Source organism: Linepithema humile, chromosome 1, assembly GCF_040581485.1.
Source record: "Linepithema humile isolate Giens D197 chromosome 1, Lhum_UNIL_v1.0, whole genome shotgun sequence".
NCBI lineage: Eukaryota > Metazoa > Arthropoda > Insecta > Hymenoptera > Formicidae > Linepithema > Linepithema humile.
The window spans coordinates 40,143,502-40,161,177 of NC_090128.1; the positions used below are offsets into that span (position 1 = coordinate 40,143,502).

General features: G+C 44.9%; 1 protein-coding gene across 6 annotated transcripts in view; it reads right to left on the reverse strand.

Moving 5' to 3' along the window:
• Positions 1–17,676, reverse strand: part of LOC105677977 (neuroligin-1-like) — a 200,330-nt gene that overhangs the window by 14,214 nt on the left and 168,440 nt on the right. For 5 of the 6 annotated variants that reach the window (XM_067361303.1, XM_067361304.1, XM_067361306.1 and 2 more), the window contains 3 exons: positions 7,047–7,344; positions 4,065–4,217; positions 2,971–3,171 (listed from right to left, as the gene is read on the reverse strand). In XM_067361303.1, coding sequence (XP_067217404.1) covers positions 2,971–3,171; positions 4,065–4,217; positions 7,047–7,344 — 652 coding nt within the window. Of the gene's footprint in view, positions 1–2,970; positions 3,172–4,064; positions 4,218–7,046; positions 7,345–17,144; positions 17,639–17,676 lie in introns of those variants that run through there. The other variant, XM_067361307.1, reaches the window with a different exon arrangement.

Consider the following 17,676-nt stretch of genomic DNA (forward strand, 5'->3'; position numbering starts at 1 on the left):
CCGGCGAGGGCAGACAGCAGCGGCGGAAAAGCAATCGACGGCTAGTTATCGACGAGGAGCAAACTGATCGTTTGCAAGCTTTTTACGCGACCCCAGACGAGGCTATTAACGATCACGTTGCAATTGTACAACGGTGCCCGACAAAGTGCGGGCGCAAAACAAAAAGCGGATCCGCGCAGAAGCCGCGAGAATGATACCGCGAAAATTCCGTCGGAAATCGATGTAATCGCGCGAAGCGATTTCACTCACCGCCCCGAAGTTGGCTTTAATCCGGAACTTTATCACAGGGCTCTCTATTTTAATCGTCGGCTATAACATCGCGATAGTGTATCGCATTTCCGCGTTATGCTACCTCGCACACATAACCGCACATCATGACATATAGAAATCTATTAATATTTTCGTAGCGCCACGACCACCTAACGGCAACTCTCATCGACACTTCTCCATTCATTCCACTGAGTTTGCCGTTAACTTTGCATAGCCTTACGTCCCCAATCGACCGAGACCCGAGAGCTGCATTTCGCTGCAATATTAAGCGACCGCATACGATGCATTTATCCGTCGAAGAAGCTCGTCGCGATAAGTACAAGAATAAATTTTCGCGAGATGTCGTTTCGCCTTCAACGACAACGCGGATTCTCCATGCTGACTTCTCCGAGAGATTCCGAAAAAAATATTTCTTAAATATATTTTCAATCGTATGAAGGGAGACTTGTATTCAAAAATTCCTCTCTTAACGGAGCTCGAATTAAAGCTTGATGTATTTGTTGCCGCTTCCCTCGCAACTCCTCTTTCGCGCGCATTTCCTCCTCCTTCGAGAGAGAGAGAGAGAGAGCGCGCGTTCTGCCGTCCCCGCCTGCAATCTCAGACCGGCAGCAAGAAGTGCGGAACCGCACCTGGTCTCGCGAAAACCACCGGCAGCGCACCGACGTCGGAATCGAAGGAGCGGAAAGTGTGGTAAAGGGGAAAAACCGACGACCTCGGCGGCGTCCGGAACGCCGAAGAAAAGCGGTTGCCCCGAGGGCTTTTCCGCTCCCTCTCCCGCTCCAAGGAGTCACGGGAGGAAGGAGAGGCGTGCGGAAGGCACAACCGAGAGCGATGCTCTCCTCGAGATGTAAACTGTTTGCGCTGTTTCCGGTACAACCGGAGGTCCGGGAAATGGCCAGACGGGAGAGTAGATCCGGCCGACCGCTACTCTCCCCCCCCCCTCTCCATCCACCTCTTCCTTTCCCACCGTCGCTTGTCCTTCGCATTGCCCTTCTTAGCGTTCGTTCCGCTTGTCTGAACGGCTATTTACGTTTTCGGCTTTCCGCACTGACGTACGAATGCACACTTGACGGTGACATTTGCCGGAATCGAGATTGAAAAGTTTCCCCCGATAGAAACGGAATTGCTATTCATCACCGGTCCCGTCAAAGTCAAATTTAATCTTGCTCATAATTGTGATTCGATTGCGTTCGAACAAAATGATCACTTTTGTGATAACATTTTTTCAAACAAATATTCAGTTATTTTATGATTTCTGCGGTAAAAACACGCATGTAACGCGATAAACAATGATTAAACCGCGATGAGGTGAAAAATCGCCGTGTGACATTTGCTTTGAAATACATTATTTAGGCGGGTACGCGCGGTTCAAGCGTGCCAAATTGGGTGAATTCAGAGGAGAATGTCGACCGTCAATTACGGCGAAGCGTATCAGGACGATTCCTCACGCGCGCGCGCACTGTTAGTCATAATTCGCCTGATTGGCGCGGAATTAGCGTCCAACTATATCACACCGTAATCACATTCGCGCGGATTTATCGCACGGCGATGTGTTTACGACGCTTTTAGCGTCCCACGCTTTTGTTCCTCGCGCGGCTGCGACGAGGCGCAGTTCCCGGGACCATGCATTTTTATTATTGCGCAATTTTCGCCGCGCGTTTCCCGCCCGAGTAAGCCGTCCTGCGACAGATCCTGCCACCACCTGAAGGACAAAAGCCGGGGGGAGCGCGTTCAATTTCAACCGGTGTTGTCCAGCGACGAGATAAAAAGGAAAGAAAGACCCGCCTCTCGCTCCCTTCCCTCATCGAATAAAATGGAGTCCTGCAATTTGTCACCCGGGGCACGGATCAATGGGTGATGTTTTTTTGAGAGGACGGACCAACCCTTCGGTTGTCTCCTCCACGAGACCCTTGCCAACTAATCCCCGGACGATTAATCTACCGCACGTCCTGCAAATAGCGTCTCCGCTATTTCTACCTGAAGGTTATTTCGCCGCTGCGGTGATTTCGGCGAAATCATCGCCGATAGGCGGAATCGATCGAAGAGATGGCGATTCCGTAATTTTCTCCCTTGTTCGTCGAATTTCACATACACACACATATATATATATATATATATATATATATATATATATATATATAAATGTTCTCGATATACCGGCAAATCATTTTTCATTGTGTTCCCTCGTCGTAAACACAACAGCGTTATTAATACGTTAACGGTGCTGCGTAAATATTGGATCAAGTGACTCGACAAGCAAATATTTCCGCTGCCCTCCACACCCGGTGTATATATCGCGATTGAATTGATTTATTTTATATTACGACAGTCCACCGCGGCGAGAATGACCGATAAACTGTTAAGCCTGGCACAATGGCGGCATTAAGCTGTCAACGAGCCGGGGGCTCGATAACGCGCGGCTGAAAGGAATGGGCGCGATATACCTTCGTAAGGGCATGCATCAATCGATCGGAACTGAACGAGGCGCGAAAGACAAACGTTTTGTATGTGACTATATAAAATGGGAGGTCGATCTCGTCTCGAGAATAAGGATTTCTTCTCCCTTTCTTCTTCTACCATTCGAAAACCTTACTTCATAAAAGCGCTCCGTGAGAACTTTCGGTATTTCGGCATTTCGTATGCAACGGACACGCTCGTTTAGACACTCGAAAGATTACCAATCGTGTTTGACATTCTTACCTTTGCTGTAAGGCGCGAGCAGCAGCAAATTCACCAGCGCCGCGCCAGTATCATGGCCCATTAGAGTTATCCGCGTTGGATCGCCGCCGAAGGCGCCAATGTTTTCGCGCACCCAACGTAGTCCCATCGTGATGTCCTTTAAGGCCAAATTGCCGCCCGATCCGCTCGTTCGGTCGGCGAACGGACGAGTCCTCAGGAATCCTGGAAGAACGCCAAATCGTTTCGCGATTCAACGTCGTCGCGGATCGTCGACGAATGATATCCTCTCCTATTTTATCACATTTTCTTCGGTCTCCCGCAGCATTTTAGTGTGGCAGTGTTTATTCGATTAAATCTCGCTCGCAAATTTGGTCAGAAAATTTCATCGATTTTCACGATAAAACGAGTTTCGCGATAATTCAGAAATTCGTGAAAAATAAGTTATTTTCATACAAAGCGTAATGATTCAACGTTTCAAGATGTCTTTTGAATAACAACGACGATTAAGCGGAACATATAAACGTTCGTTACACTATTAAGTCATAATCTAAGTTTGACAAGTAAATAGAGAGAATTGACATTTTCGGACTTTGGTATATTCGTGGCGCACCAACAGAGAGATGCACTCGTAGGTTTCCGAAATGCCAATATTGACTTGAGCATGTAAATGGCTTCCACAGACTCTCTCCATATTACGGTGAATATATCTAGCAGTTAATGACACAAATTCACCGCTAAAAGACATTTTCACGCGGAGATATTTTTTCCATCTCACAGAGAAGTGGGCGCAGCTCTTTTCACAAATCACGCAAACAGATCAAAGCAAAATATTTTTGGAAAAATATCTACACGCTAAAAATATTTCGCCAAACTTTCACGAATTATTCACGAAACTGCTGGAGAAATGCTGCGGAGAATAAAGAATTTATAAAAACAAGAAAAAAAACAAAATCATAAACTCTAAAAAATTCAATTGTAAGTTGGAATATTTCGAAAACAAGGCGAACGCCACTTGGAATTTCTTTGCTCGTGATTGTGGAACGTTACTCAAGGATGCTCGCTTAATGAAAATGCTTCCCGGTATACGGGGTAGTTGATTAAAGGGTGGTACGTACCTAAGATACCGAGACGATAGTTGAGAGTGATCACTATGACGTGGCCGGCGCTCGCCAACACCGATCCATCGTACAAGTTACCCGATCCCCATTCGAAACTTTCACCGTGCACGTACACCATCACCGCGTACGGCGCTTCCAGCCCTCGGGATCCTGAAAGCAGCGGCAGCGGCGGCGGTGTAGCAGTAGTATGACACCTCCGCTTCTCCATTTTCTTCCGCGAATAAACCTCTTATCCGTATAAACCTCCCATTGACAGATCCAGCTTTCTCGTAATACCGCGCGACATTATCGCTTACGTGGCATTATGCTTTCGCGCTTTATCCCCACAAGAGACGGAAAGCCGCAAAACGTAAAGCAACGGGATTGCGCGAGTCTCTATCTTTTATTTTGAACAGACGTTACCTTTGCATACGCTTACAAAACCTTTTCTTTGTGACAATTTTCACGTTTTAATCGTTTTCGCGTTTCGGATTATTATTGTTTTTTTTTTTTTGCAGACCCTATTAATGCGAAATAAAACAGCCAATTAGTTGTCCTTGCTGCGTGTGCAATTAAGATGACTAATTGCATCTTGTAACCCGCGCTAAGGATCCGAGAGCTCTGAGAGCTTATCACAGCGCCGAAACATTGCGAAATAGTCGCGCGGATGCACATCCGTCGCATCACGATTCGCAGCACGTAGAGCAGCTTCGGGCGGAAAACCGCACGGCGTGTCAAAGGCGCTCATTTGCTCGCGAAGAAGACGGATGCGACGGTGCGCTTTTATCAAGTAACTTCATTCGACCGTGGATTTGCATCGATCGACCGTTCCGTTTCTGCCGTGAATTCATTTACGCGCAAAGTCATAGCAAAAGTTTTTTTTCTTTTTTTTTTTTTGTTTAACGAAGAAGAGCGCGGATTCTGAATCTTGCGCGATTCGTGCGCGACGTATCTCATGTAATCCACGTGCATTATGCGACCGTCGTAAACGCGCGGTACGTTTGGAAATCGCTCGGTCCGATAAAACGAACGACGCTTCTCTTTTTTTTCAACACTCGCCTTTTACGGTAGATGTAAAATTTTACGCGTCGAGAGCGTCGCGTAAGCCGGGATAAAGGCGAATTAATGCGAAAGACTTGTTTTTAATAAGGTTGCGGGATTATTATTACAGCGCTTTTTATAGAGGCGTCTCGAGTCTCAGGATTTTACGTGTTTCGCGAAGCCTTTCGGATTTAGCACATCTCTCCAAACAGTCTTAACGCGCGGGACATTTATGTCGACGATTTTAAGATCAAAAGTCTCGTTTAATTTTTAATCATCTGAGCAATTAGTAATTGATAACCTAGCGTATACACATGTTTACCTATCAAATCGCAACTAATTAACGTCTGCCTGCACGATTTATACTGCACGGATCGGATTACCCCTATTTGACTGGATAGCATCCTAAACCACTGCGAAAAGCGGCTTTGCGCTGCCGAGTTACGTGTGCACGCAATCATCGTAGTTAGCGTTAGCGATTCAATCGCGCCGCGTGATCTTACTTTGATTATCCGCTAACTCGTAAAACTCACCCAATTAGTATCGATCATTCCGACAAGCGCACTCGACGCTGCGAGCACCGTCTCTCCAACGGTCGATAGCCGTACGTCGTAATATCACCGTGTGCGCGCGCTCCGCGCGCTCGTATACTAAGCAGTCCTTACGGCAATCGTTAATCGTGCTTTAATCAACGCAAAATCCGCAAATCGCCAAAGGAATGCGCGATGCACGCGTCGATGCCGCTTCCAACAATGAGAATTCAAGTTCTTTGCAACGCGGAGATTCTTCGATTTGATTGCCTTGCAGTCGTTTCCTTTGTAACAAAAATTCGATTGAGCGTCATCCTTTTTTCGCAACATCTTACGACTTCTCTTTCTCTCTCTCTCTCTCCTTTCTGCCCTGCTTTCGCATTGTTCGCGCGGCTCGCGTAATTTTTAGTTCTCTTGTTTTTTTTTTTTTTTTTTTTTTAACACGACCGAGGTTACGGCGCACACTACCGCTTTACGTTGCAAATTCGCCTTTATCTTTCATCGCGCACCGAGCAACGTGCGACGCATGCGGCTGCTCCCGGGCTGATACTACCCGGTATAAAGGTACTAATTACTTTAGGACTAATTACTTTAGGAAGCAAGTTGCGCCGTGTAATACTATACGGACGCATAAATTGTCGGCTCCGATAGATAATGCAGTTGAGAATTTCGGGGGCCGAATTACCGCCGCCGCGCCCGCTCCGAAACTTTACAACAGCCCCCACGATGTAATGCGTTACTTTCCGCCGTGTAATTTTTGCCGCCGTGCGCGATTAATCTCGCCCGATCGCGCGGCCGCTATAACGATGTGTAATTTTGAGCGGAAAATCAGTTTGAATTCTGCCTCGCGCCCGAACGTTAAACGTAATTAAAATTTCGTAACTGAATTTGTTAAAAGTTTTTATCCAAAGCGATACGTGCACTCGCACGTGTATTTTTCTCCGAGAAATAAGGATCAATCGCGAATTGATAATTACGCTGTCAGTTTTTGCAAAATACGCCGTTTGAAAGAAGAGTCGAAGAACACATTATTTATGCAGGTAGCAAAGGTTGAACTTTCATTAACTGAATGTGGAGTAGCTTTACTATCTTCCCCAGGAATAAAGACCTTCATTAAAACTTATTATCCCTTTTACTCTGTCAGAACTGGGGAACTTTACGTTACTGACGGGGTACTTTAGGTGACAATAGAAACGCAATTTTGCACAGTCCCTTTTAAAACGTTCTTTATCGCGTGACCTTGCCCCCTTTTCGTGAAAAAAAAAATTTACGTTTTTAAGATATTATACCGAAATTCAGTTTTAAAACGCCGAGAAAAAAGTGTTACGAGAAAGCGAATCGATCAAGCTTAAAACGTTTAAAAAGTTTTCAGCAATTCAGCTTAGCCAACGTGATCGGATAATAAAGGAATGAATATTTGCTCGCTTACCACTTCCGGGTATGTACAAGTTGAGAAAGAGGCAGTCCTCGCTCTGATTGGCCAGGAAGACGGTCATCTTCTTGAGCTGCTGATACCTGCCGAGCGGCATCTGCGTGAGCGCAGCGGTGTCATTGGTGAGATCCGGATAATTTTGCGGGCACACCGCGCCGAAGGTGTCCGCCAGCCGGACGCCGCTCCAAGGTATCGGCGAGATCGGGGGACGAAACCTTAAATCGCCCACCGGCGGCGCAGCGTACGGTATGCCGCGAAACACTTCCACGGGGTCTAAGTGCCGGCTGTTCAATTCCTGCGAGAAGAAAGGAACGACAGAGTAAATTCAATATCCGCGGCGACTTAGCTATCCTTCCGACCTGTCGTCATCGATTGCGAGGGAAAACGTCCCCAGCCGGCGAAATCTATCTTTATCAGTTTTATCGATTCCACAATTCTCGGTGTCTATATTTATCAATTTTACCCGTGTATCCCGGGTTTCGATTCCGCCGACGTGTCTGAGGATAGCTGCGATAGTGATAAACGCGAGACGCTCACGCGCGCGTCTTCTTTTTCAGTGTTGTTCCACGAGCGTGCGCAAGTAGCTGCTACAATAAGCGCGGCGCGACGCTACCGCGATATATCACCCACGGTTCCGCACACATGAATCTACGAGCGAAACAGACAGCCCAGCTAGACCAGCTCCCCTTCGCCCCGACACGCCAGCACCCAATATCCATCTCATCTCCCACACGCGGTCGAGAGAGCGGGCGACTCGGAAAGATACTCGACTCGTGTGAGCAAAAGATCCCGTGTCGGCATGCGACACGATCGTCCTTAAACGGCCCGATGATTAAAAACACACAGCGCTTAAAAGAAAAGCGAGCTCTAATTCTCGCGTTTGGTGAAAACGTCGCAATTAAAACGCGAAGATGGACAAAAATGGAGAAAAATGGTGACAAGAGAAAGGTGAAAAAGATACGAACTGTAAAAAAAAAAAGGATTAAATTTAAAAACGTCGGGATTGTGATTCTTTGTGGCGAGATTATTTATCTCGAAAAGACTCGGGAAATTGAACTGTCCTTGTAAGTTCATAAGTCGCGACATAATCGCGCGAAAAAAATTGTCATTTGGTCGCATCTTGAAAGCAATTATGTCAGAAGGGCCGATAAATCTCGTTTGCCGCGCGCCGACGTTAATTGCACCGCCGTGCGCAATTGGGAAAAAGCCGTCCATCGAAATGGCCGTTCTATGACTCGTGCTGAAAATTACAAATTTCTATTAACGTTCCGCCGTCGCGTTCTCGTCGAGGGAATGACGAAAAAAATGTGCTCGTGTTAGGAGGTATGAAAGAGAATCAGAGGGAAAGAGAGAGGGGGAGAGAGAGAGAGGGAGAGAAAGAGAGAGATGAAAATGAGAGTTATTCGATTCGACACTTCCAATTGCATTAAAAATTAAATGCGCGTCATGCGACTGCCGATAACAATCGGCGCTTATCGAGACTCCCATAAAATCCCGCGGGATGATGGCGATGACGTGGGATGAAATATTAATTTCGCTCCATGAGTTTGCGAATTTTGTTCCCGCTGACGATATCATAATTGACTCTCGTGAGAGCGAGCGAGTAAAGAGAAAAGAGAGAGAGAGAGAGAGAGAGAGAGAAAGAGAGAGAGAGAGCCGCAAAACGTCGACGTTAAGGCGCGGAAGGTGTGAGATAAGATTCATAAAATAATAATTACGTTTTCCGATGGAGGAGAGGCTTAAAAATTCCGTATGTACGAGCACGCTCGTCTCGGTTCATGGCGCAAGCTTGTTACTTTACGATCACCTTCATTTTCGTATTCCGCAGGCGAGCTATCACGTAGCTGGAAATAAATTCCCATTACGGTACGCGGGAGTTTAGCGAAATCGCAAGAAAATGGAAACACACGGGCGTGTGTGTTCGACGAAAGGGACCGCCGTCTGAAAAGATTCGTCGCGTGCGAGGCCGGCGTTACAAGTGTGAGCAATTTCTCTCTCTCTCTCTCTCTCTCTCTCTCTCTCCTCTCTCTTTGCCGCGCTTTTATCCACGACGCCCTACCGCCGCTCTACGTGAAATCAGTTCCATCCGCGGTGGATTTACTGAAATCCTACTCGCGCACTTCGGCACGTGACCGCACGCGTATACACGTTGGCCGCGTGGCGCCGTCGCGTCCATACGATGCATAATGCATCTGATGACGTACATACCGGTGCACTACGCGCAGCTGCTTATGAATTAAAGCATGGACACGAGAATAATTGCGATAAATAGGTCGCGGTGAGAAAATACGAGTTATTAATCCCGGCTGCGAGCGGCCGTGCGTTTAGCCGGTGAACAAATCACCATTAAACCTTTCGACGACCGTGAAATTCGCACAGAGAGAATGCTTTAATGCAAATCCGACCGCGTTGGGATCGATTTGGAAACGCGGCGTGAGAATTTGATAAAATTTAAATATTAAGTTGGGTTGGATTTAAACACGCACTGATTTAGAGCTTTTTAAATTTGCGGCGTGCCATCTATGAGAATAATTATGTTTCTGTATGAATATTAACGCACGCTAACCTTTCAAACGAGTTACACTTCGTTACTTCAATGACGTTAGCGTGTCCATTAACCGCACCAATTTGGGATAATGAAACGTCATGCGACCGCGTAAGAGCTATCCTAACATTTTAGAAAATTAGGTAATTACAGTGTCGCAACTTTGGTCGCATGCTGCTTGTTTTAGTAAACAAAAATACCTGCAAAACTTCCCTGTTTCCGTTCGCACGACAAATTTCTGCCACAACACATTGCGATTTAGAATTGCGATTATGAATTCGTTCGCTTAAGCGAAGTGTCCAAGTCGAAAATCAATACACGCCGTGCGTCTCCACTTCAAATTCCTCCGCGCCTCGGATGCTTTTCAGTTCGGATAATAGTCGCGCAATAATCTTATCTGCACAGTGGGATCAGACTTATGGCCGGATTATTGCCTCTGTCTGCTCCTTTCGGACGCATTCGGCGAGATGCGGCGGGGATAGGAACGCGGAACGATTCGTGGGCGGACTGCGTAACGGTGCCCGGTGAATTATTATAATCTCCCGGTTCTATAGAACGAATTTTATTTCGAAATCAGTCGCCCGCAGACGTGATCGTAATTCTCATTATTTGCGGGACGTGAAAAAAACTTTTCGATCCGAACTGCGAGCGATTTGCTCGCCGCCGCTCGGGGCTGAATTTGTCTAGAGATAACCCGAGTCGAAATTTAAAACCTACTATAAACCTCATACATGGTTATTTGTGCCTCTAATAATGTTCCTTGACCTACAAGTTCTATCTTGAAAGTGTTATGTCTTCTTTTGGCCTTTCTTTAATCTTGTTGTCCTAGAAAACCCTTATTTTTATTAATGTTAAACATACAATTCCTACTTTCGTTCTTACAACTCCTACCTCTTTTGAATCTCCAAATCTTATCGAAATTTCTAGCAATAAAAATATTAATATTCAATCTATAATTGAGTTCAATTTCTATTATATCAGATTAATATAATAAATGTTATAATCAGAGGCGGACTGGACAGGAGAGATACCGAGAAATTTCTTGGGGGGCCCTATGTTTTTGAGGACCCCAGTGGCCCCCAAATCCAAATTTTTTTAAAAAATTTTTTATGCAAGAAATTAATAATCTAAATTCTAAATTATCAGATTGCGACAGTTGAATAACGACGTGCTTTCCTTCTCTAACCAAGATAGCGCTGAGCACGAGTTAGCGTTAGTCAACTATCTGTAGTGCGTCACTGTCTTTCGTGTTCTCCTTTCATTTTTTTTTATAATTCGTCTGAAAGGTTATGGCAACTGACAATTTATAAAAGAATATTTACTAAAAGCCAAAGAAATATTATTTTATTATTAAATAAAATACATGCACTATACATGGTTATTTATTTTACGTATGCTACCTTTACTACAATAAAAAAAAATTTACAATAAAAACAACAACAAACAAATTAAAGGACAAAATATCTCCAAATTTCATTAAAACACGTTTGACCTTGAACTAAAAAAATTTTTTGCCGCGGCGCTTTAGAGTGGGGGCCCTTTTTACAAATTTTCTCGATGGGCCCTGGTGTTCCAGTCCGACCCTGGTTATAATATAAAATAAATAATAACAAATGAATAGTAGTAAAAAATATTTTTAAAAATTAAGTGCAACTCAGTATTATATTTAGTATTATAAATAACTAAAAATTTATTTGAATAAACAAAAAACAATTAAAATTCAAAATTTTATTTAATATTTTATTACATATCTGACCTATAATTCAAAATTATTTAATATTCTATTACCACATTTACTTTATTTATATTTAATGCATATCTTAATTTCAATAAGCGCAATACATTAATTATGTAATTTACTTAACTGCAGATAGATATGTAAGAGATAAGTGAATATTATTTATATAATATTTGCTTATAGTAGCCTATTTACAGTTAAGCAAATTATAATAATTAATATATTGTTTATTGAAATCAAGATACATTAAATGCAAGTAGAGTATATGAGATAATAGATTATTAAGTAATTTTGAATATTTATTTTCTAGAAATACATATTTATAGAACCTGGAGCCTTTTTAGAGGTTCTCAGTAGATACTCTTTTGAGCTTCCACATGGAAAAAACGGCAATAAGTAACAATTTTTAGTATCAAAGGAGGGCAATAGCCAATGTAATGTTATATCTATATATATGAATTAAAGCTTACATTGGTTCTCCAAATTCGACAAAACTTGTAGGTTTAATCTAGGCTAAAAATTTTGACTCGGGAATAGACTTCGGAAAATATTCGCAACATTTTTCTAAAAGCAAAATTTTCTTTTGAATCGGCCGGGAAATTGAAATGCGTGACGCGTCACGAGCGCTTTGTGATTTTACTTGAAAGAGCGGCTGATGTGTCGCAATTATCCCTCTTGTGTGCACTTCTTCTGAAATATCGTCTTGCTCTTTAAGAGCGCGCAAAAACGACGAAGGCGCCGGCGATTTCGCAGGAGTACCTCCGGGACAAGCTGAAGAGTTTCAGAGGGCAAAGGGTGAATCTGTCCGTTTTCCTTTTTTGCCTCTTCAATGGCGGAGAGTAGCGAGCGACGGAATAACGAGACGGCAGAAGCCCGAAATCTCTCTTCTGGATACAAAGTGAAATTGATGGCCTGCATTTACCGACGCGCGCGTGTAGATGGAAACGTGGGGTTGTATTGCCAATATAGTGATGCGTTGCCCTGCCGATCTCATCTACGATGCGTTCCGAACGAAATGGCGAAATGTTAATAAAAAATTTACCAGCTGTACGTGTTCGATAAATACATGCAACGCGCGCGTTCCAAGTAAAACGATATCAGAGTAAATGTAGAAAAAGGCGCGAGCGCGACGTCTCTGCATTTATTTAAAGGTACTATAATCGCGGCGCTTTACTGATTTATTATTTTGGTCGCGCGCACGCGAGCGCAACGCCCCTCGGCAATTTGCATACGTTCATCCGTTCCGCGACAATTGTTACCCTAAAGGGATTGTTTACATTTCTCTCGCGAGCACGATATTCATTAGGTCTCATCTCGCGCATGGAGATGATAACAAGCGAAATAAATTTGGTTACGTCATAAATTACGGATGCAACAACGTGAGTGAGGGACGGGCTAACACGCTAAAGCGAAGCGAATTAATACCGCGCTTCCGCATATTCGCACGTACGCGTTTAATTGTGATAGCGGCAGATAGGAGTTTCGCATTAATTAGGGACGGAAATTACGGTTCAAATTTGTCGTCGAGATTATATCGCGGTAAAACGCGAAAAAAGCTATTCTCCGAATACGCGGCCGATGCTCCGCCGGCTTTTCGCTTTTTGAGTTAAGCCGAGTCGACGGGAATAGCGCGCATTAGGAAAATAATTATACAGTCGTATTAAATACATCGGAACGTAGATGCAGTGGCAATTATACAGTTTGTTGCAAAAATCCCGGGCATGATTTAAGCAGGACGATAAATTACGTAAATTTAGAGGAGTAATAAATTATGTGCACGACAAAGGAAGTGGAGCGGAAAAATGGCGAAGATACGGAGGATTTACGTCAGTGTGCACACACGGTCTGTGCGCGACCAATAACGGTCGTGGAAGCTTTCGTTGCTGGCGGTGTACGTGTTCCAATGAGTTATAAGGTACATAAATGTAGAAAAAAATTTATTAAGCTTCAAAGTCGCGAGACTGCCACTTCGTGATGAATCTCTCCCTCTCTTTCTCTCCGTAAAAGCACCTAAACTGGAAACGGAAGATTTGTCGCGAATGAGTAAAGATACATAAAGGTGCGACTGCAAACGACGATAAAGTTGCATTTAGTTGAGCGGATTGCCGATTAGAATCCAAAAGGATGTAGGAAGATTTATTATAAAGGACGAGACTATAAAAAACGCGCGACAATTTTTCCGGCGTTTTATAAGAGCGACACACGCGGGGGGGGGGGGGGGGGAAAAGAAAGAAAAAAAATGGATCGACACATCTCGGACGGGGAAAATATTTCCAAGATTGAAATTCCGGCGATGACGGGGAAAGATTTCCGGGTACAAAGACAAATTGACGAACGCGATGAGAGCATACATTAATTGGCATTTGCAATGCCAATCGGGCCGACGATGAACGCGTTTTGGAGTACGAACGAACAAAAAAAAAAAAAAATATTCCGCGATAGTGAATATCGCGTAGACGTAGTTTCGCGGGGGAGGAATTACTATGCGTTGCGAGAGGGAAAATTTATAAAGCGCTTCAACATGCGCTACGGCTTCAAAGTACGGGGAAAACTCGTAACCGCACGCAATAACTGTATTAAAATGCGCACCTATAAATAATTTTTTTCTGCGTACATTTCCCTTGGATAAAATTGGAAATGCAATTAACGCGATCTTGCTCGTCGAGAAACTTGCATAAATAAATAAATGAGAAACTATATTTCCATTTTTTATCGATGGATATAACATGGGAGAATCTGCGTTTAACATTCGAATTACGCTTCTCATATCTCGAAGAAGGATAGCGCACCTTTGATAGGGATGATATACGAATCAAATCGACCTAGATTTTAGTATGGATTCGGCGCGCATACAAAATTCAACACATCCGGTGCATAAGCTCCGTTTCATAAAGGGATTAATAAATATTCTAATACGTCTCGTTATCAATATATCAAGATCGATGCATTTTGAGCGTGACGTAGCCGCAATCGTAATTGTAATCGCGCACAGCGCGTGATCCGACGGCGATCGGCGGCGGTCTGCGGCTGAGAGACGCGCGCGCGCGCGCGAGCAGCAATATGCAAAACAATTCTGCTTATACATCACGGGAGAAGAGCGAGCGGTCGTTGTGTAGCCGGGGCGCGTTTGACAGAGCAATGTTTTCCTCCGGCGAAAACGTATAGCGCTCAATCGTGCGAAATGGACCGGCGAACGGCGAAACGCGAGCACGAGCGTGAGCACGAGGGCGAACAAAAAACGACGAGCGTGAGTTGTGCGGCACGTTACGACGTAATGTAAAGGCCACGAGGCGTCCTGAGCGAAAAAGTTTTCTCGTTATCCATCCATCCGCCCGGGGACTGCCGGGGCGAAAAAAGGCCGGTAAATTGCGGATCCGCAATTCCTGCCAAAGCGACTCACCGCCTGAGTCTGATCCGCGCACGGATGTTTCAATCGCGAGACGCCGTTACGTACATACGCTCGCTCGCGCGCGCGCGCGCGCGCTTACACGTAATCCACGCGGCGTCTCTTTCACAATCGTGCACGAGGAAAGAGAGACTGTGCACCGGCAAAACGCTGAGAACGAGGATAGATCGCACCCGTAATATATAAGATCCGCTTTAGACACGACTGGCGTATTTAAAGCGGGCTTCTGCGAATCGTCGATTCCCTTCGCTCGCACCGCTCGTAAACGCTTCAATTATTTCGCTCTTCACTCAGCAATAGTTAATAAGTTTGCATTGTTCTGAAATATCAAAGTTTCACGTCGTTCAAATATCCTGCATAATTCGCATGTACGTCTTACGCACACAGAAGCTGCAAGCAGAGAGCCTGCTACGCGCCGAGACGAAATTTCGACGTCGGTGCGCGCGATTGGCTTCCGATTTAACACGCCCGCACGATCCTTTTTCGACGGACGCAATTTCGATTCGTAATTCCGTGCGCAATGACGCCGCGTAAATGTCAAGCGTCAGAGAGAGTTAAATAACGCGCGGGGGATACAAAAGCTTACTTTTTCGCGCATCGGCATGGTCGCGTTATTGTCAGACAGCTCCGGTGATTCCGCGCGAATTGATACCGGAGCGTCAAATTGACCGATTTCTCCCCTCTCACCTCACTCCGCCCTCCGCATTCCCCGCGCCTACCCGCGGCTGCGGCAAATTTATTTTCGACGACGTGAAGCCACACGCGGGATGGGAGACCGACGATATCCCGCCCGCGGATACTTTAACGCGGAACGCGAAATTCACATTGAACGCCGCGCGAGAGACTCATCGGACGTCCATCGATCCAGCCTCTTGTCGATATGAATATCTATTAGACGTAATTGATGTCTACCATCCGGCGTAGCGAATGCCGCAGTAAACGTCAAATCGGCCTCGCCCACTCTGACTGATCGGTGTTGTGAAAACGCGTCGGCGCCGATAGACGAGCTGCCAGCGGATTGTCTCCTGGAAAAATTTTGCTGTCGTTCGGAGCAATCGAGATATCGAACCGCTTTTAGTTTCCGCTCCGACTGGCTCACGGCTACAGAGTGTATATCGGAAATAGGCGGAGGATCAAATGGGAATTTTTCCGCTGTCCTATCAATTCAGGATCTAATTCTTCTTTTTTAATTCCGATTGTAAAATTTCAAATTGCACAATTGCAGCTTGTTTTTCGTTATTATATATGTATATAAAATACACTTTTTCCTTTTGCCTCACGACGAGAGCAGTCGTGCTACGCTCCCCTAAGAAAATATGTGTTTAACTGGGAAAATACGTCGGGAAAGCTAACGAGCGCAGCACGCGCGTTCTCGGTTAATTAGAACACTATAGAACACGATGAGGAAAGAAAAAAACGCAAAGGGGGGGTATAAGAGCTATCGACCGGTAAAGATACTTAGCAGGCGAAAGGAAGTTTCAACGTCGGGTCGACAGCAAGATTTAGGTGCGGTAATAAGTTAAAGAGATGGTAAGAGAGGAGAAACTGACGCCAGAGCGGAAAGAAAAGCCGGGAGGTCTGCGAAGTTTGCGAGAGTGATAGGGAGGACAGTAACGCATTTAATGAAAGAGTACGTCGGTGAGCAACGAGAAGAAGAAAAAAAAAGGAAAAAGGTGTTGGACACTGAGAACGACGATTAGATTGGACGCAAGAAGTGATGGAGCAAAAAGAGGGACAAAGGGAATAAAATACAAGAAAAGAAGAAGAATACATAGTAAGGTGGTCAAATTTAAGAGGTGGCGGGAAGACAGCGGTGCGGAAATAATTGAAATCGCAAGATTAATGCGCCGGCGCGCGCCGACGTTCCACGGGATGTTAATGAGAGACATTAAATCCTTATTTCTGTTTTTGCCGAACGCGTGTCGCGATTAACAATTTCGCGGCGTAAAAACGCTGGTGCGCGGAATCCTTTTCAATTTTGCATGTTAAAAGCGTTAGCAATACCGTCAACGTTACGTAGTTATCGATATCGATAATTAGTGCAAACAGACATATTGTTAAAACGGAAATTAATATTAATATGATTGCTGGCAGCATTGTGAATACAGTGCGCGCACCGGTATTATCATAATTATTATTTCGATATTAACTAACAAGATGTACAGATGGATACAACCGGTTGTATACAACTCTTGACCAAAATTGATTCACATTTCGCACATGAATTGCAGCAAGAGATTAATTCGTGTTCAAGATATTATCCCATCCTGTACACATAGTATCCAAATATCCATGTCATCATATCCATGTCATCATATCCACTATCATAACCGCGGCTCAGTCCCTCTATAAACACGAAGAATTGATTCGCGCGAAAAGCACCGTGATCGATTGCCCGCGAAATACCTGATTCAACTTCACAGCGACGTTCGAGATCAATCACGGATAAAGAACGGAAGAAACATTCTTCTTTTCTTTCTCCGCGCGAGATAGGTTCATCGCAAAAAAAAAAAGAAAAAACCAAGTTTCGGAATTATAAAAAATAACGTATTAATAATGTTGTCACGGATAATCGACGCTCTCGAGCGTGCGATTCGCCGCCGAGCAATGCCGAATAGAAAAATTTCGCTTCTGCAGGGTCAAACCGATGATAAATCTCCCTTTTCGTTGTGCGCGCATCGCGGAAACAGCGACGTGCCGCGTAATACTGCCGCGGACGGGCCGATCCGCGAATCACGATCCGCTATTTACAACGGGCCGTGTCCGAGCGAGCGCGGGCTTTACTATGTGTCCAGTCCACCCGCAGGATACCGAAATCCTGCGTCGAGGGGATGGTGATTCGTCGCTCGATACCTCGCACTCCCACCTGTCAATCTCCTCTTTCTCCGTCTCTTTCTTTTCTTCCTCCCCCCCCCCCCCTTCACCATCCCCTCTCAGC